The sequence below is a fragment of the Mastigoproctus giganteus genome, chromosome 6, assembly GCF_048544385.1.
Source record: "Mastigoproctus giganteus isolate SK-2022 chromosome 6, ASM4854438v1, whole genome shotgun sequence".
Lineage (NCBI taxonomy): Eukaryota > Metazoa > Arthropoda > Arachnida > Uropygi > Thelyphonidae > Mastigoproctus > Mastigoproctus giganteus.
Genome location: NC_143580.1, coordinates 154,852,183 through 154,873,801, shown reverse-complemented (window position 1 = coordinate 154,873,801; position 21,619 = coordinate 154,852,183). Strand labels below are relative to the sequence as shown.

Genomic DNA, 21,619 nt, shown 5'->3' with positions numbered 1-21,619 from the left:
ACAGCATCAACTTTGAAAATAGTATATACACGGTATCCACAGAAATGATAAATTTCAGTTTCTCAACACTGAGATAAGCTGTCTTACCTTGAGTCATTCTTTTACTTTCCACATTAAGGCCTTTAAATCCCCTTATATGCTATACTTTCACCATGAGAAGCAAAAAGAGAATGCTTCAAAAGAATGACCACCAAAATTCCTCTTAGTTGTTCAGCTTTCTCCTAACACATATGGCGCCTCCGTAGCCAGGTGGGCAGGAGCAGCAGTGCATAGCACATGATTAGACCGGGGTTCGAGCCCATGACCACCAAAATACGGAGTATGCGGAAAGGTCAGGGAATGACCACCGCATATCCCCGAAGCAATATGGCCTTAGTTGCTAAAGCTCCTAAAAACCAAAACAACAACAACAACAACCTAACACATGTATAAAATGTATATAGAGTGTTTCTAAATCAGACTGACCAAGTTCTTCATACTAAAACAAGCAAAAAAGTTCACATGAACATGATTGGAAATGCTTCGTTTCCAAGTTACAGATTTTTAACACGTTTGAAAAGTGATGGACAAAAACACTTTTAGATTTACTCCAATAATATCCAAGGGGGGGGGGGGGAGTGAGTTAATTAGCTCTTGTTAATCAATGCATGTTTTTAAACGTTCTTGCACCATCAGTGACACTCACAGAAACTGTTCAAAGTGTGGCTTGCACTTGACAACACAAGTTGCATTAACATAAAACGGACTGTCACCCACGTTAAAAAATCCCAAGCGTGTTCCAAATTGAGTTACAGGCAGCCTGAATAGCGAGGAGTGTGACAATAAGATCTTATAAAGTGTCCCCATAATACACCAGATGCCAATTTTTTTTAATGTATTTTTGTCCATTACTTTAAAAATACATAGTTAGGACTGCGATTCAGAAAGTTAACTTTTCTGGATAACAGCTATATAAACTTTTTTACTTGTTACTTGTTTTAGTATAATTTTGTTGATGTAATTTAAAAATATCTCATATTACTACTCAAGAGAAAAATTACTACATAGTTTTTTCTTCTCTAGTTGCTGTCTGCTTTTGCATATGGGTTAGGCAGAGTGGTGGGTTTCCTAGCTTATTTCGGCCAGCAGTTGTGCCATACTTTTATCAGGAAAGCCTTGTGCTCATTTTATTTATGAACTTCTGCTCATTTTATTTATTTATTTCTGGAATTTATTAGTTTAATTTTAATCTTAATTTTTGTATACAGGTTGCATCCTGTTAGCAGTTAACTCCTCAACATGGTAAAATGGCATTATAATTTCATAAAAATTACTATGGCATTCTACAGGAGAAAGTGGGTTAAATAACATTCATTGACAATATGTCAGATATATATATATATACAGGGTGTCTCAAAAATACACAGCATAACTTCAGGAACGAGTTCCTCATATGTAGACAATAAAAATATCTTATGTCAACATAGTTATGGAAATGCTTGTTTTTCGAGTTTTGAAGGTCTGTCTATGACGCTTAACTATTCACATTACCTTATAGTAATTGTTCAAAATGTCCACCTTCTGCCTGAATACAGGCCTCACATCGACGTCTCACGGACTTGCGAAGACGATGCCAAATTCCTGGCATGTTTCGTATTGTCTCACAACCTGACACAATTTGATTGCGGAGAGTTCCACATCAGCTACCGGAGTCGAATACACCAATAACTTTAAATGGACCCACAAGAAGAAATCTAATGGGTTTAAATCAGATGAGTGTGGAGGCAAGGCAGTTGGTCCACCTCTACCTATCCACTGACCAGGAAACCTTCAATTCAGGTAATTGCAGGCTAGGTGGCTGAAATGTGTGGGAGCGCCATCGTGCACGAAGTGTGCTTGTTGATGAATGATCAGTGGCGTGTTGTCCAAGAAATCAGGCATGTTGTTTTTCAGAAAGTTTCTGTACGTCTGCCCTGTGAGGTTGTTTGGAAGTACATGGGGCCCAAATAACTTATCACCAAAAACGCCCGCCCAGATGTTGAGGCTGAACCGCTGTTGGTGATGTGATGGAAGAATTGCATGTGGGTTTTCCTCAGCCCTTACATGCTGATTGTGAAAGTTTTGGATTCCATCTCGTGTGAACCGTGCTTCATCTGTGAATATCACTAAGGCAGGAAAGTGAGGAGTTGTACCACACTGCTGCAAGAACCATTGGCGGAACATTACTCGTGCAGGGTAATCTGCTGGTGATAAGGCCTGTACCCATTACAGATGGCAAGGATACAGTTGATGTTCTTGCAACACGCTCCAAATAGTTGAACGTTGAACAACCAGTTGCATTGCTATTCTGTGTGTGTGTGTGTGTCGATTCCAGGAGTGGCATGCACAACATCCAAAATCTCCTCCTCTACTTCAGGAGTCATAGATCTTGGTCATCCTCTATTAGCAGCATGAGGTGTAAAGGTCCCATATTCACAAAGGCGGCAATGGATACCTTCAAACGTTTTCCTGTCTGTACATCTTTGTTCTGGGAACCTTTTGTGGTACAAACGACGAGCTCCAGAGCATTGTCATCCGCCAAACTGTACATAAAGTGCATATCCGCTTGCTCCTGATTTGAATACATGGTCAGAATGGAAAACCACCAGATTCTGTCAACATCTTGTGATGAAGGAAATCATCTGCGGGAGATAAGACATTCCGGTTAATAACTCGGGATCCAAGCATTTCCAGAACTATGTTGATATAAAATATTTTTATTGTCTACATATGAGGAACTCATTCCTGTAGTTATGCCATGTATTTTTGAGACACCCTGTATAATAGAAGGTTTTTTGTTTTTTTTTTATGATTGAAGCCTTAATTCTTGTAATTAATTTGTAACTGACAAAATAGTAAGACTGTTTTTAAGTTTCATGAAAGATGTTCTTGAAGCTGTTTAGTTTGATGAATATGAAGTTTGATTAAAGGAAACAAGAATTAAAATAGGAAAATAGAAAAATAAAATTCCTTTGGGAAATAGTATTCTTCTCCACTGAATAAACTGTCATAATCTCCAATAATATGTTTTAATGTCAATATCCCATAGTTCTAATAGGGAAATAAAAAAAATGAAATTCTCTTTGGGGAATGGTATACTGCTGATGAGTGCAATCACTATATCCTGCTAATAATGAGTTTATTATCCCTGCTGATAACAAGTTGAATCTATATGGTACAGCAGTTAGTATCCTGATTAAGATCATCTTCTATGAGTAGAAAGAAATGGTTTAGGTATGTATGCCCAATATATATATATATATTCCAATGGTGTTGCATGCCTATTTAGGTTTGGGTGTGCTGTTATGGGAAAAAAAACAAACAAAAGTTTAGGCAACCTGCACTGCAAAATTCATGCATTAACTTGAATGTGCGATAGCATTTTTATTGACATGCGAAAGTTTTAAGAGTAACTAATGCAGCAGCAGTCTTCTTAATTACTTAGGGTAAAGATATTTACACTCCATGATAAGAATATCATGGGTAAATACTAGAGTCACGAATTATTTGCATTTTGTTATAATTTTTAAATATAACCATATAATATGAACAGAAAACTGAAAAAGTAATCACTTGAGAAAACATATTTCTGGACTGAAACAGAGAAAGGCTTAAAAAACTTATTCTACTCATTTATACTCCAGTTCCAATCTCCTGTTTTGCTGCAGGAATTGTGTAAGCACATCATCATAAAATGAATGTCTTTTCTTCAGTTCCACCAGCAATGCCTTTTCAATGACAAGTAAACTTAGGCTGCATAACCTTTCCTGCATTTGTATTCCTCTATAGCAGCAGAACTCAGAATCATCATGATCAGTTCCACTAATTTATAAATTTCTTTGAATGCACCCTGAAGCTGATTTTCTTGCATACATTTTACAAGGTGGTGCACTGGTTTCCTCACAAATTCATCAGAAGAAAAGAACACTTTTAGTTTATTTTTCAAGCGAACATAGTCAAAAACTCCACAGAAATCCTTTTAATTTTTTTAGAATACTTTCAGGAAAAGTTTTTGCATACTGATCATATCTTTTTGCTACAAAGCAGTTTAAAAAAAAAAATCAAGTTTCAAAGGTGAAGAGTATCTTTCGTCTGTCTCCAAGCACATACAACTGATTATTCTCCGATAAAACAGCAACTCCAGGGGCTCACATCTAATGAGTATGGACTTGGCACACCTAGGGTCCTGAGCTGGATATCATCATTCTTCTCTTTCTTAGTTTTGACACTCTCTCTCTCTCTCTCTCTCTCTGTGTCAGGAATTTTTTTTTGGCTGGTGCAGCATAAGCCTCAGGCTTCCTTACACAATATAGCTAATAATAATAATAATAACTCATTACATAATGCTGAATTGGATTGCTTCACACAATAGCCAATCACAACCAATTGCTACTAGCAGGTGTTGTTGTCTCAGCACATGCCTTACTGGCCAGTTTGAAACCACAGGAATCCAGTGGTTTCAAACTTGCCAGTAACATGATGCCGTAGCAGGTCAGATTTTTTGCCTTCCGTTAACTTCCTGTGCCATCTGTATGTCTATTTAAAGGGCTCAAAGGTGTCCATAGGAGAAGGTTCAGTGTTTATGCACCGAACCTTCTCCTCTTTATGAAAACATGGTATATGGAATTTAATTTCAGACACCACACAAAACCTCAGGAAAAACTTAGGGGTGTTTTATTAGGAATAAATCCAAAAATATAATATTACTCACACTGTGATTCCGTGGGTGTGCACTGCACATTGTACACCTGGTATATCCCGGTGTATTCTGACAAGAATAATTCTTACCTGTTTAATCGTGAACAGGAGTTAGTATTAGTATTATAATGGCTAAATGATTCAAGGAGGTGAACTTTTGTTGTAGCTGCCAAAAAAGGAAAAATGTTGCTATCACTCGTATCTATGCTGTTGCCAAAATGGGGCTATCCAATTCTACTTTGAATGTTACCAAACTATCTGTTTCGATCACTGTGGCAAGCAATTCATTCCAATGATCTTCAATATGTTGCCCAAGGTCCAGCCTTCTGTTGCTCCCCAAAATGTTTTATTTGTGCACCCTGGTTCTTCTCTTTTTTGCCAGTGAAAATATACCTCCCTTGTTATTGTACTGATTCCCTTCATGGCCTTTATACCTCTATAAGGCTCCCCTACCCCCAAGCTGTGCCTACTTGCCGAGCTTTGCAGTCTGCACTTTCTAAGATCACCACACCTTACCAATCTGGTTGTCTTTCTTTGAAACCTTTGTAGAAGGCTTACATCTTTCTTCAAGTATAGCCTCCAGATCTGAACACAATATTCTAAATGTGGTCTCACGATCATCTCATGCAAAGGTACAATGACATCCTTTTATCATAGGCAGGACGCTATGTCTTGTTTACACTTTATGGAAATTTTCACATTTTACTGAATCACAATACCTAAGTCTTTTTCATCCTGAACGAGTTTTAACTTCACTCCCTCCCACCCAAGTATTACAATACTTGAATGATTCATCCAAGCTTGTAAGTAACTTTTGAATTTCTGTTCTAGGTGCAAAACCTAATGTTTAGAAGCATTTTTCAGACCATTAAACCATTAAGAAAAATAGCCTGCTCTGGCCATTAACTAATTAGTACACAATGACAACTTCCCATGCACTCCCTCATTTGTGTCATTAAGGAAGATCCACTTACCTTAAGGTGGAACACTGATCCCTGAGGATCCAGTACACTTATTGCACTGGTCCACCTTGAGGTATGTCCATTTACGACTATTCTCTGTCTGCTATCTTTTAGCCAGCCCTTGATCCAATGAAGATAAAGAGCTGGATAAAGGATCTTACTATTAATTCCAATTTTCTACAGTTTATAAAAAAAGCTGACTTTCATGGGAGAACTGTATCAAAAACTTTGCTGAAGTCAAGGTAAAAAATGTCAAAGCTGTTTTTTTCTAACTATTCTATAACTCTGTCATAATAATTAACTAGATTGTTCAGGCAAGCCTTCCCTTACAAACCCAGGCTGCGATACACCAATGGTCGTCTATTGTATCCTTAACCACAGACTCCATGATCTTTCCCATCACAGAAGTCAAACTCACTGGTCTATAGTTACCTATTTTATCTTTTGCACTCCCTTTGTGGACTGGAGAGACATCGGCACTTCTAAATGGACTGTCTCGGAGTCTAATGATGATCTCATTAGCATCCACAATAGATGATGTACTCACATTCAACCTTTTTTTAGTATAACAGGATGTACATCATCCACTCCTGGAGCCCTACCTTTGCTCAGTTTCAGTGGTTGATATATCACTTAATTTATAGCAGTCTGACTCCTCGTCACTGATTCCCTGTATGTTCAAATGGTCTTTCAACTGTTAAGAATGTTGCAAAGGGCTCATATCAATTTGGTGTAAGACAATTTTGCACTGTGACAATTTGGTGAAGGACAGATGATGGTCATGACAGTTTGATGAAAGACAGCTGATGGTTACAACAATTTGGTGAAAGACAATTAGTAGCTACAATGATTTAGTGTATGACAAAGCAAGACCAAAAATGCAAATTTTTAACATGCCATGCTGTAAATCAGCGATTTCCAAACTGGAAGGTGCGGACTAGTGCAAAAGGAGGCGCAAAAAGTTTAACAGAAATGTAATTTTCATAACATAACATATATAAATAAAAAAATATATATATATATATATAAATAAACTTTCATAACATAACATTAAATTTATAACCTATTTTTTAAACATTTACCGCCACCTATCTCACTCTAACTTCAATATAAACACGAGATAAACATTTATTTGTAAAAAACAAATATTATATTTTTCTGAAATGGATTGATGAATTATGATTGATATGATGTAATGTAATATATATATAATTTAGTGCATACTATGTATGACATATATAGGTAGATTGCATAGTATAACATTAGCTGCATGGTTGAAAATATGGTTTCAGCGGCATGCGATTGTGTTTTTTGTTTTTGGTGTGATTACTTACTGATAATAATCGTTAGTAATTTAGAAGTTGTAGTTCTAAATTTCTAACTAAATTACTAAGTTAGAAGTTGTAGTTCTAAATTACGTTAGTAATTTAGAACTACAACTTCTAACTTAGTAATTTAGTTAGAAATTTAGAACTACAACTTCTAAATTACTAACGATTATTATCAGTAAGTAATCACACCAAAAACAAAAAACACAATCGCATGCCGCTGAAACCATATTTTCAACCATGCAGCTAATGTTATACTATGCAATCTACCTATAAATTAACTAACGTAATTTAGAACTACAACTTCTAAATTAACTAACGTAATTTAGAACTACAACTTTTAGAACCGCTATTGCTGCTAGTTCTAAATTACTAACGTAATTTAGTTAGTAATTACTAAATTACTAACATAATCTAGCATCTGTAGTTCTAAATTACGTTAGTAATTTAGAACTACAGATGCTTATTATTTCATGTAGTATTAATAATTATTGTATTAACATATTAAAAATTGCACAATTATAGATGCTCTACTTCAAGGGAGGCACCGGGAAAATTTTACAGGTCAAGGGAGGCGTGGGCTCAGAAAGTTTGAGAACCCCTGCTGTAAATGGTTAATTTAGTGATCACAATATGGATAGAGTGCACTCTTCACTTTCATTATTTATGTACATTCTACTTTTTAAGAGAGATTTAAAAAAAGTACCATTAAAAAATTATCAAAAAAGTACTATTAAAAAGTACCAAGGAAAGGTAAAAGATTGGGAAACAAGAAGAAACTTTTTCACACTTTACTTTTGCTTCTGTAGGTTGTATTTTTAAGAAATATGTGGAGGTAAGTTGTTCTGTAAGACCAAAGTAGAGATCATTAATTGGATTGCAAAAAACACAAAATGTCATATAGTATAATACTAGGAAATACAAATAAGCAAAAATCCAGCCAAAATGATAAAACTTAATTAAGTTTATACTAAGGCCTTAACATAAAAAAATTTTAGAGGTGAATTAATCAACTGGATGTTCTTGAAACATTATATTACATGAGCTTTAACAATGCAACTGAAAAATTAGGCACTGGGTTTTCTATTAGCATTTATTTCCTAAATGCTAAAATGCAAACTGCTCTTTAAATAAGTGAATAAACTTTCAATTAATATTCACCCTGCAAAAAAAATGACAATTTGCAATTAGTTTGGCTATGGTTGATTGACTGGTTGATTTTCTTAATTTCTGGTCTCTGTGTGATGCACTGAACTGCTGGAGCCACAAATGTCTTTCACCAAATTGTCACATATAGCAAAATGTCTTTCACAAATTGTCACATAGAGCAAATATCATAAATCAAATTGTCACATAGAGCAAATATCATAAACCAAATTGTCACATAGAGCAAATATCATAAACCAAATTGTCTCGTATAATGAACTGTTGGTGAACACAAATTTATTGCATACAGAAAATTACCATGCACCAAACTGTTGTATGACAAACTGTCTTAGAACAGTTTGTCTTACACTTAACTGATGTGATCCCATTCCAAACTGTCTGCAATTTCTGCTGGACTTTTTTTTGACTTTTCAACTTTCCAAGTAAGCGGCCTATCTAATTCACTCTCTTCGTTTTTGTATTCCTGCACAAAAATAACTCTTTGTCTCCATTTTTAGCTATCTCTGCAAATAATTTCTCTTAGCTTTTGCCTGTCTTATTCCATCAGTGGTTCTGTTATATATATGCCTATAATATTTGCATAAATCAGGATCTTGCGATGTCTGTAACAATTCTCTTTTTTCTTTTGTTCAACTAAACCCTTACCCTCTCTGGTTATCCACTTGGGCATCTTTCGTTTGTGAAATTTCTCTACTAGAACAAATGAATTGGTTGTTTCTAGGATTAATCCCATGAATACTTCCCACAATAAACTTATATCCAAGTCCTCTCTCTAGTTAATAGCGTCCAAAAATATCTTCATTTACTACAGTCACCTCTCCTTTTCCTTTGACAACAGAAATTTCTTTGGACATTACACATTTTATGACATTGTTACACATTTTATGACATTATAACATCATTTCCTGCTATTGGTGTCTGCAGTATCAAATTTTGGATATAGTTTGAATCCTAGGTGAGAACAAGTCAAGGATATATTAGCACTCCCTTGTACCTTTCCAGACATAAGAAACAGGTTGAAGTTGCCCATTATAAGGTAATCACACTTGGCTATCTACAGATAGTTTTGTCAAAAACCTAAGAGTAGTTTGGTCAGTAATATACCCTGACTATGGAAAATTAGGCTACAAACTGTAAAGTCAAAGAATTTTCCAAAAAACTTACCTGTTTTGGAAACAGGTAAGTTTTTTGGAAAATTTTGCTGTTTTTTATTTTTTTGATTTAATTAACATATTGAATTGTATTCAATAAATGGTTTAATAGTTCTAGTCATATACTTAGATATCTAGCTAGAGATTTTTTAAGTTATAACTTAATAGCACAAATCATGCAATTATAAAATGTGCTACTTGTGAGATGTTTTCGGACTTTCTGGAACAAAACATGATACAACAAGGGCAAATTAGCATAGCATTCGACCATTTCTCTTCCACTAAAGGAAGGGGTAACATAAGTAACAAAGATGCCTTTTTGTGTATTTGGTCCAAAGAGTGTGAAGAAATTAGGTGCAAACAGCATTCTAATAGATGTTTATGAGAGCCTAAAGGATAGGGTGGATGCCTTCAAAGGAATTAAAAAGGAAGGCCCATCAAGCTCTCAGCTGATCAACTCAATGTAAGAGTTTACATTTATGCATCAGGCAACACATTGGCAATCCCTAAGGCAGAATGAGCTAGAACCATGTGGAATTAGGGCATACCAACTTTTTACACAGTACTTCATACCAACTATCAAATACTGTTCAGTGCTTAAACCTAAATGGATGTTAATTGAGACAGATGACCGAGAAGAAAAATGCATGGGATGCATATAGATTATCAGGTGATATAGCAGCCTATCATATACATAAAACTAGACTGCAATTAAATTACAGAGGAGGTAAAGCAAACCAAGAGAGAGTTTATGAGAAGTCTCTGGAAAAGAATGCCAAGAAAAGTGGCGCCAACTGGGCTAGCCGGGTGAGTAAAGTGCCTGCCTGGCAACCCAAAGGTCGCGGGTTCGATTCCCGCTTCGGGCTTGGATCAAAGTACTGCAATAACGTTGGGAGGTGCATTATGGCCACAGAAGCCTATGCGCCAACAACTACCAAAAAAAAAAAAAAAAAGTGGCAAACACTTCTTTACTTATGTAAACACTAGAAGGAAGGAGATGAATTACATTGGTCTACTTGGTACTGATGGTATAACTATTGATGATTGTGCTCAGTTTGCTAAAAAACTGAATAGGTATTTTGCATCAAAATTCACACATGAAGAATTCTTTAGGGAGGAGGGATGACAGAAGTTTATTAAAATTAACAGGAAGCTGAAAAATTTTGTGATAACATTTTGTAAAAATTTTTAGAGGAAAGTGGAAGAGAAGTGGTCAAAGTTAAACATAAAATAGGCACTTAGGGTGGGTGGGCTATCCAATTATATTAAGGGAGGCAACAAAGGAGGTAAGAAAACCCTTAGCCATAATTATGAGAGTATCTTTGGATTCAGGGGAGGTCCCTGTGGACTGGAGATGTGCAAATGTATTCCCAATTCACAAAAGGGATGAAGGGGTAACAAGTAATTATAGATCTGTTAGCTTAACTTCTGTTCCAGGGAAAATAAGGAAGTCACTGCTTAAAGAAGTAATACAGGACCATCTAGACAGGAGTGCAGTTATAAGACTGCTGTACAAATTGGAGTAGTGTGGCATTAAGGGAAAATTACTGCTAGGGATAAAGGGACGGTTGGGTGGGAGAAGAAAGAGTGATTATCAATGGACACTGCTCTTTATGCACTAATGTTATTAGCGGAGTCCCACAGGGTTCGGTGCTGGGCCCAGTGTTGTTTTCTTTATTTATTAATGATATTGTTTAGGGTATATTAGGCTTAATATCTAAGCTTGCAGATGATACAAAGGTTGGCAGGGTGGTGGTTAATGACAGTAATGAGTGTGTGTGGCTGCAACAAGGTCTAGAAAAATTAGGCAGATTGGCTGAGAAATGGTACTGCATATGGGTAGCAGTAATCCCAGATAAACATACCAACTGTGTAGTACTACACTCGGAGTAGTGGGAAATGAAAAGGACCTGAGATAATTGTGCAGTCTGATATGTGAAGTTCTCTGAGCAGTGCAGAGAGGCTGTTAGGGCAGCTTGTCTCATAGGGTTTTGTCAATGATATTCAGCAATTTTGTTAGCAGGGATAAGGAGGTGATTATCTCATTGTATAAGGCAATGGTCAGGGCCACATCTTGACTACTGCATACAGGTCTGGGGGCCTCATTTTAGGAAGGTTGGAAAGCTGCTGAAATGGGTATAGAGAAGAGCAACGAGATTGGTGTGGGGAACAAAGGGGTGCCTCACCTTTGTAGAACTGAAACCAAGAGAGGTTTCAGTTTTACAAATTGCGGTGTCTAGAGACTAGGCACTCAATCAGACCACCTCACATGTGCCTAGAGACTAGGCACATGTGAGGTGGTCTGACTGAGTTTGGAGTTGTTTAAAGCTTTAAATGGCTTGAGAAAACTCAGTGCTGATGGGATGCTTTCTCTTGCTCACACTATGGACATGAGGGAGGCATAAATTCAAATTGTGGAGGGATGGTTGCAGAAGAGGTGCGAAAGTTTGCCTTCAGCCTATGGGCATTTAATTGCTGAAACAAGCTTCCATCTGTTGTTGAGGAAGTGAATGGTTTGAATAAATTAATGGAAGAATCCGACAAACTATTGGAGGAGATGGATAAGTGAAATGGAATTTTTTTCTTTTTGGCTGATTCTGTATAAGCTTGCTTTCTTGCATCATTTGCCACTATTAATACTAATACTAAGTATACAGGCTGGAAAATGCTTGCTTGATTCATTACTATAAATAATAAAAACTTTAGTGGACTCAGCTCAACTCAAGCTGAAATTCTACACATCACTATGACCTTTATAAATTTTCCTTTCAAAACTAAGAAAACATATTAAATACATACCTTTAAAAATTTTATCTGTGATGGCACTGAATCTACAGGAATCCAGACTTGAGTAAGGGAATAAGGGGATGGATTCAAGCAGCCTATCCTCATGTATACATTTCCTTCAGAACAACAACCCCATTCTACTTCTGAAGCACAGCTAATGTGGATAAGTGTGACATTCTCTAGAAATAGCAAAAATATCAGTATTTCTTATGACATTCAAAATTAACTAAGTCTTGCTTTCAGGCATCCCCATTTTATACATTATAGCACCTGGCCAAATATTAGAAACTAAATTTCATGTAAGACCTCCCCCCCCCTTCACCTGAATTACAGATTACCTTCTCCATAGCATGGGTTCAACTAGTGGCCAAACAGTATTTAAGGTACAAGCAATCCTTGTATAACATGGTTTCGCTCTAACACAGTTAGAGAATTTCGGTAAACCTCGCATATAGGGTCCTGAGCTAGATATCATCATTCTTCTCTTTCTTGGGATTTCCTTCTCTCTCTCTCTCTCTCTCTCTCTTTCAAGGTAACTCAGAAATTTTTTTTTTGCCTGGTGCAGCAAAAGCCTCAGGCTTCCTTGCACCATATGGCTAATAATGATAATGATGAGAGGGTATTTTTGAGCTTTTGTACAGGGGAAAGCCTGATATTATGTTGGATATAATTTTACAACATTTCCACTCTTTTTTTGAATCCCCACTGTTGACTCGCTAGTCAAAAAAAATTCTTGAGAAATCCCTGTATTTTATTTTGTTGGAAAATCTCCGTGTATGCTCTGTGCTATTGAACTTGTGCTTGTTGAACTTGTGGAAAAATCTAGATTTCAAAGTTTTATTACTATTGGATAGCACACCAGGCCATACAAAAGATTTAAGTCATCCAAACGTTGAAGTTATGTTCCTACCACCACAGTTGTACTGGGTTAATACAACTTCATTCATTCAGCCATTAGATTAAGGCATTATATCACCTTTAAAACTCGTTACAATGGATTTTGGAAAATATTGATTCCGAATCTATTGAAGTAATGGAGGCATGGTAACATTTCTCAATTGTGGACTGTATCAGAATCATAGCTTTATCGCTGAAAGAAGTAAAACCGGCAACGTTAATGTGTGTGGAAAAAATGTATGGCCGGAATCATTCAGGAAATATGGTTGAACCGGCAGGAAACAGAATTGGTGCAATAGTAGAACTTGCTATGTCGGTAGGAGGGAAAGGTTTTGATGATATGACTACTGAAACCCTCGTGGGTAGCACAGTTGACAGAATCGCCCTCCTCCCCACACTGGGTGGAAAAGACCTGAGTGCGAATGACGGAAAGAATTTTTTGGGTCTTTTTCACAATGTGGCTGAGTTAGTCAGGCTCGGGCAGCATGGTTTTTTCTCCCAGAAACTCACGTTTTTCATCCAGAAAAAAAAAAGAAAATCGACCTCAGGATGCATGCAATTTATAGACAATATACACAGAGTAACACGCCTTAGTCGCCGATGCTCCTAAAAAAATAAAAAAAGATATGATTACCGAAGACATTCAAGAATTACTGGTAGAAAAAGAGGTTGGCGAAGCAGATTTGTGGAAATGGCATTGGAGATAAAACCAAATCAATTCAGATGATGATAGCGCGATGAAAATTCTAAAATTCCAAATTTTACACTAAAAAGCATACAGGAAGACATAAAGTTAGCCAAGCAATTATAATCTTATTTTTTGAATGCAGATTCTTGAATGAAAGGAGTCCAAAGTTCAAAAGGTAGCTTCAAAAATGCTTTGTTTCATACAATGAAATTCACAAAGATTTATCAAGCAAAAGCAAACAAACCCAGTTACTGATTTTTTTAAAGAGAGAAGAAGATACACGAAATCTACAATGGTGTAGTCTTGTTAGTTTTGTTAACATTTTGTTAATGAAATAGTGTATTTTTGTTAGCTTTTGGAACGTAGCCCTCCTTTTTGTACTTTTTCTTAGTCCTGTATAACACGGTTTCGCACAACACAACATTTTATGGGAACCTAACTACCGTGTTATTACCTGTAATTTCAAGCTTTTGCTATAGCATTAATTTCTCTGTTCCTTCAGTGATAAGGGTACTGGACCATGTCACATACCACATTTTAGTGAATTTTACAGACTTTAAATATGGTATTTAGAACGAATGGAGGGGTGAAATGGCAGCGGTTTTTTTTTTTTTTTTTTTTTTGGCTGATGCTGCATAAGCTTGCTTTCTTGCATCATATGCCTCTACTAATACTAATGGTTCAGATCTGAACAATGGAGAAGGGTGGAATGAAAGTGATTCACTACCACATTCTTCAAGCCACTCATGAGTAATATAGTAAAATGAATAGCCATATTATCAGGTTGAAAGTGGCAATCTCTTTCAACTTAAAAGTTAAGTATTAAGTCCCTGCATGATCTGATGAATTCTTAAATATGTAACAGAAGCCTTTTATCATGCTTCCAGACATACTGAGAATCCAATCAAAGTCACACAAAAATATTCTCCACTACTGAAACTTGTACAGTACGAGCAACACAAGATGGATCCATTGCCTGATGTGGCTGTCTCTACACTGTTAACCTGCTGTCTGGATAATAGTGTTTGTCAGAATTCATTAGACCACAATATAGGTTTCAATTCTCAAAAGCCCAATGTTGTCAAACTAGCGTTGTGATTTTCTGTATTTTGGCTAAAGCACATAGTTTATGGAGTGTTTTTTTCCTGGATTTTGGCTGAAATGCATGGTTTATGGAAACGTGATGGCTGCCAGGACTGCATTTGAGTTCCCATGCATTGTTCAAGCAGATGTGGGCTGACCTCAGCACTAGATTGGTGATCCAATCATGGTTCTACACAAAGTTCTATGGTCCCTCTAATATAATATTTTCCTTCTGCCACAGTTACTCCTTCCAGAAATAGACTGTCCATCTTCTGGACAGTTTCTCTTCTTCTGCCCATCCTCATGGAGGATGGGCAGAAGAAGTATACTGGATTCATAACTTGTCATTCACTTTAAGAAGGTCTGTATTGAAATCCTATGGGAGACTGGAGAATTCTTCAAGGGCTTCTTCAATCAGAACTGTAGTTAGCTGACCTCGTGTGAAAGGAACAGAGTTTTTTTCCATGAAAAGGCCTTAAAATGAGTTATTCTTGTTGTTTTTAGCTCATATATAAAGTAAATAGGACCACAACATGCATGTACAGACATAATACCCTGGCATAATATGGCTTAAGATGCTGATAAAACCGATAAGAGTAGCTAAGATATTCTGACCAATTCTTATTAATTCTGAATATTGTATATTTGAGTCTTGCGATTTTCATATTTTTTTCTATTGTAGCCCCAGCTTCTCAACAGTAAGTCCTTTTTAGAAGTCAATTTTCTATCAAGTGCTTTGGTCACATTGATAAGAAATATTGATTATTAACTGTAATCCCTTATCAAATGTAATCACTGGAGAACAGCTGCTACTCTGTGGTTATGACCTTGTTTGAACATGTTCATAGTTTGCCTCCGTAGCCAAGTGGTCAGGAGCGGGAGTGCAGTAGCACACGCTCTTTGAGTAGACCGGGGTTCAAGCCCCTGACTGCTGAATACGGTCGATCTGCCAACCCGCACTGGACCAGCATGGCAGATTATGGTCCATTTCCCTCAGCATGAATTGTTCAGGAGGCTTCCATCCTGCAGTGGGTTGATAATGGCTGCACTTTACTTTACTTTTTTACTTGAACATGTTTATTAGTTAGTAAATCTGGATGTTTCATATTATAAGTGTTCAGTTTTCCCTATGATGAAGAGGAACAAACATGGTTACAAAAGCTAATGATGATAGTGGGGAGAGGATTGATAGTAGATGAGTTTTAACTGATGATTATAACTTATTTAATTTTTATACATTTTGAATAAATGCTGAATTTATGCCAATAAATATAAAAATAACAGTGTTATTTATTTTTTACTTTTATAATGTGAATAATGTATGTTATACATTAGGATCTGTGTATCAGTATATCCTCCATTGAATCCAAAACAAAAACTGAAACCAAAATCATATTTGGGTCTGCCAGGCCATGACGATTCATTTTACATTAAACAATATACTGTTTGCAATGATATTGTAAAGTCACGCCACTCAAACAGTAAAGTTAACTGTGGCATAAATTTTTGTCACGTTCACTTTACTGAAGCTAAAAAAACAAAGATTTAAATACTGTATCTCAGAGCAACATGTAAAAAGACAACAAGGTTGATATGTGATCATAGAGTACAATTTCCTGTTTTGAGTATATTTCCTTTGCATAGTTTAAATACAAATAGGGAAAGTTTCTAATATTCTTGCCAGGCAGTGCACTTTATTAATTATCACCTTTCTAAGATAATATATTAAGGCTTTTTACAAATTAAAAACCAAAAATGAAAGGATATCAACAGACGATAGTTTATGTACAATATATTTAATGAAATTAAATTTATTGTCATAACAAATAATATCTTATACTACCATATCTGTTTGTTACAGTATTGTATTTGACCATTGCATTTTATCTGTTACTACTAATTATATGTTTAAAATTCCAATACAGGTTTTAGTGTCATGATTATTACTGCTTCTGTTTAATTATGCTGTGTTTTTGTGTGTTTATGATCACACAAAAACACTTCTGATTTAAAAATATGAAATGAAATAAGAATAATAGGTTCTACAAAGGGCATTTGAAAGGTTCATGGCACAGTGTCACAAATTTCTGTGCTTAATATATAACATTTCAAATAGTAATCCATCAAGTTTCATGTAGTTTCAACAACACATTTTTTTAATTACAGGTCCTGAAGTCAACAAAGTTGAGTGAGTGAGAAAGGATGAACAAAATGAGTCACTGTGCAGTCATCCAATATGCCAGAAAAAAAGGGACTTATGCCAAAGGCAATTCATGAGGATATGGTTACAACACTAGTAGTAACAGAGGCATGTGATGTAAGGGAGCAAGCATATGAGCTTATGTAGCATCAGCCAAAAAAAATTTTTTTTCCAGTCTAATAATTTGTCCAGTTCCTCCTTGAATTCATTTATGTTATCAACTTCCACAATGACAGATGGAAGTTTGTTCCAGCAATTAACTGCCCACTGGCTAAATGCAAATTTCTGCACATCAATTCTACAATTGTCTTTCCTCAATTTGAATTTATGTCCCCTCAGGTTTGTAATCTGAGCAAGCAGAAGAATCCTATCAGAATTCAGGGTGCTCAACCCATTTAAGACCTTATACACCTCAATCAGATCACCTCACAGGTGCCTACTCTCCAGCTGCTGCAATTTGCAGAAATTAAGCCATTCTTAGTAAGAGGACCCCTTCACTCCCCTTACCAATCTTGTTGCTCTTCTCTGTATACACTCAAGAAACTCTACGTCCTTCCTAAAATGAGGCCTCCAGACTTGTACGCAGTACTCAAGGCATGGCCTGACCATTGCCTTATATAAAGGGATAGCAAAATTCCTGTATATCATTGACAATACTCCATGACCTGATCTGGCAGCCTGTCTGCATTGCTCAGAAAACTTCATATCTGACTGCACAATCACTCCCAGATCTTTTTCATTTTCTACCACCCTAAGTGTAGTACCACACAGTTGGCATGTTTCTCTGGGGTTACTTCTACCCATATGCAGTACTTTGCATTTGTCAATGTTAAACTTCAGTTGCCACTTCTCAGCCCATCTGCCCAAATTTTCTATATTCTGTTGCAGTAGCACACTGCCATTACTGTCATTAACAATCCTGCCAACCTTTGTATCATCCGCAAACTTTGACATTAAGCCTGATATACCTTCATCAATATGACTGATAAACATACAAAACAACAGTGGGCTCAACACCAAACCCTGTCGGACTCCACTAATAACATTAGTCCAAGAAGAGCAGCATTCATTGATTACCACTCTCTGTATTCTCCCACTCAACCACCCTTTCAATGGTATTAACGGTAATACCATACTGCTCCAATTTGTACAGTAATCTTCCATGCACAACAGTGTCAAAAGCTTTCTTGAAATCCAAATATATGATATCAAAATTATTTTTTGCATCCAGTTCCTTTGCAACCACATCATAGTGTCCAATCAAATTTGTCAGACAAGACTTTTCCTTAACCAATCTATGCTGTGTCTGAATTATTGCTGTAGTCTTGTCAAGATGATCCTGCAATGCATCTTTAATCAGTGACTCCATTATTTTACCAGGAACAGAAGTTAAACCAACTGGTCTGTAATTACTCTTGTCATCCTTAGATCCCCCTTTGTGAATTGGGGATACATTAGCATTAGCATTAGTAGAGGCATTTGATGCAAGAAAGCAAGCTTATGCAGCATCAGCCAAAAAAAAAAAAAAAAAAAAAACCACTTCCACTTCACCCCTCTGTTCGTTCAAAATACCTGTCCAGCTGAGCCTTAAACTTATTTAGGCTATCAACTTCCACGACAAGGGATGGAAGTCTGTTCCACCAACCAACCACTTGCTGGCTAAAGGCAAATTTCCGCACGTCTATCCTACATCTGTCTTTCCTCAATTGAATTTATGCCCTCTCAGGTGATTATTCTGAGCGAGACATTTGCACATCTCCAGTTCGTGAAGATGATATCTGCTCTACAACATCAACCTTTGCCCCTGGCAATCATACCCTAGTCCTGTTCCACCTATCCTTCTTGCATAGTATATTCTCCGTCTCCTGACAATAAAGTCACCAACAATAACTAGTTCCTGTGGGACCAGCGCATTCTGCCTTGGTGATTGCTGTTTGTTTGTTTGTTATTTGGTTTTTAGGAGCATTAGCAACTAAGGCCATATTGCTCCAGGATATGAGGTGGTCATTCCTTGACCTTTCTGCATCCTCTGTATTTGGTGGTGACAGGCTTGAACCCCGGTCTAATCAAGAAGCATGTGCTTTGCACTGCTGCTCCTCCCCCCTGGCTACGGAGGTGCCGATTGTCAGAAGGATTATCTTCTGGAAAGAGCTTGTCAAGTATTAACTCAGTATAATCTGACCATCTAGAAGTTTCAGAACAGTCATAAATGATAGTCCCAAAGACACCAAACATGTAGAACTTATTCCTGAAAATTTTGTAGAGTAGACTCCAAGAGGCCAAACTGCCAGATTTCTTAAAAAAATTTGTCCAAGTTTCCCTTTTCTGTTGGCAATGGCCTTTGTGTAAGTATTTTTGATGGAAAGATATTCATTATGGAGCCTTTCAACTTCAGGTAAGGGCCAATTCCGATGATGATGAAATTGGCATTGAGTACAATGCACAGACTAGTGCAGCTCGGCCAGTTCTTGATTCCTCCATGAACAAGTATTTATATCGGTAATTTTCTTCCATGCAGATTTGTAACCTACTTTTAACAAGGATTGTTAAACAATATCAGTAAAGTCAGTTGCAGGAACATCCAATAAGGAATCCAAAGTGTCAGTATTAACTGAAGTCAAATGCAGGCCAAACAATGTTCTTTGTGGAAAAAACTGAATGAATTCAGGCAATTTAGGTTGATTGGTTGCAGTAGGAGTACCAATATAAATATGGAAAATTAATGCACATTGATGTTTGACTCTCTGGTCTCACTGCAATATGTTGGAAGCTGATTCGGTCAGTTATGAACAGAAAGGTTATAATTAAGAACAAAATCTTCCAGAGGAGGACCGGCGCATCCGTAGCCAGGTGGGAAGGAGCAGCAGTGCATAGCACATGCTTCTTGATTAGACCGGGGTTCAAGCCCGTCAACACAAAATACGGAGGATGCAGAAAAGTCAGGGAATGACCACCGCATATCCTGGAGCAATATGGCCTTAGTTGCCAATGCTCCTAAAAAAAAAAAAAAACCAAACCAAACCCAGAGGAACACCATGCGAATCTGTTGTTGAGCTGAACCAGAAACCTGAAATCTGATGTTGTGTAATATGCTTGGTATTAAGAAAATTGAAAGCATAATCAAGATCGTGTACAGTAAAATGAAATTATATAAAAAGAAAGAACGAGCCAGACAATTAATCAAAATACAGATAGCAACTTTGTTGGAGAGACCATGGATGACTACTATATCAAGTTGCTGATTAAGAACTATGATGCAAGTTTCACAGTCTACAGGAACCGGTTGAACAAGCCTAACTTAAATTGAAAAACCTACAATTTTGGAGGAGCAACCTAGCTGTACTTTAACAAAATAGGGTTCGTTCCTAGATGGATATGATATGAATGAAATGCCATTCGGCCAAAAAATGAATTTTGTCTGCAACTGCATGATATCGTTGGCTGTTAAAATCTGCATAATCCTCAAGAAAGTGACAGTAGAAAAACAGGCAGAAGAATTTAGATGATACTGATCTAGTATCAATTTCACACTGCATACAAGGGAGATTACAGGACTATTCATCAACAGCATAAGATCTTACCAATTTCCGAGCACACTGATATTCAGGATAGTTTATATACGGCAGAAAATGTTGACAGTCACGCTTCCTACATTTACAATTGAAACATGATGGTTGTTCCCTCTTATGAGGACATGCCCTCATGCCCATCTTATGAGGACATAAAGATGCGTGCTCCTGGTACAGTGTAACCTTACGAGGGCTAATTGTGGGAACAAAACTGAAAGGTATGGCCATACCCTAGGCACAAAAAGCATTTAGTCACAATTGTAAATGGCCAAAACTTGTGCAAACTACAACCAAGAAATATTCTGTCAGATGAGGGTGATACATTTAAAAATTTTAAAAGAAAGGCTGAAAACCCAATGCACATAGCTTAAGGACCTTGATTTGGTAATGAGTCTAAAATCCATATCATTTTTAACTTTGTCAAAGGTGAAGCTGTAGTCAATTAGGCTTTTGTTGTAGAGATCATCAATTATTTATTCATTAGTCATATCCTTGGGTGTATCAGAGATGACAGTGGAAGGCTTGGCATGTTTAAAAGTCTGAATATCAAAAGATTTTCAAGCTTTCATTGTGTTCTACAAAACAAAAAAACTGGTAGAGACAAATCGCCCAAAGCTAACTAGTTTATAATCTGATCTCTGCTGTATCTTGGAATTTTCTGGATTGTGCATGGTCATATTATAATCAAAAACAAAAAATAAGAGACAAATGCATTTCATAGCACTGTACAAGGCTATCCAATGCTGAGAAAATATACAGTTCTATACAGTACATAATATAACACTTTACACTTACAATACATAGCAACATTTTAATCAATAATATTGTTTTTGCACACTAAAATGAGGTCTCTTTCCAAATTATACTGCACAAAATGAACCAAGTGTAAAAGTTTTAAGTAAGTGCTTTGTCAAATTCCCACTGTTAAGTTTCTTTCCAGGCCACTCTTAAACAGATAACTTGGGTTTGAAGATCACAAATCCTCAATATGGGGGTGGGAGGAGGCCATCCTCCCACCCCCATATAATTTGAGGAAAATGCATGCTAAATATGAAGAAACTTCCCAAACTA

The 21,619-nt window shown here is 36.6% G+C and overlaps 1 protein-coding gene across 1 annotated transcript in view; it reads right to left on the bottom strand.

The window, feature by feature from the left end:
- LOC150084668 (tectonin beta-propeller repeat-containing protein 2) overlaps positions 1-21,619 on the bottom strand; it is a 262,877-nt gene that overhangs the window by 25,262 nt on the left and 215,996 nt on the right. The window contains 1 exon segment of the mRNA XM_090376317.1: positions 12,124-12,290. Coding sequence (XP_090232443.1) covers positions 12,124-12,290 — 167 coding nt within the window.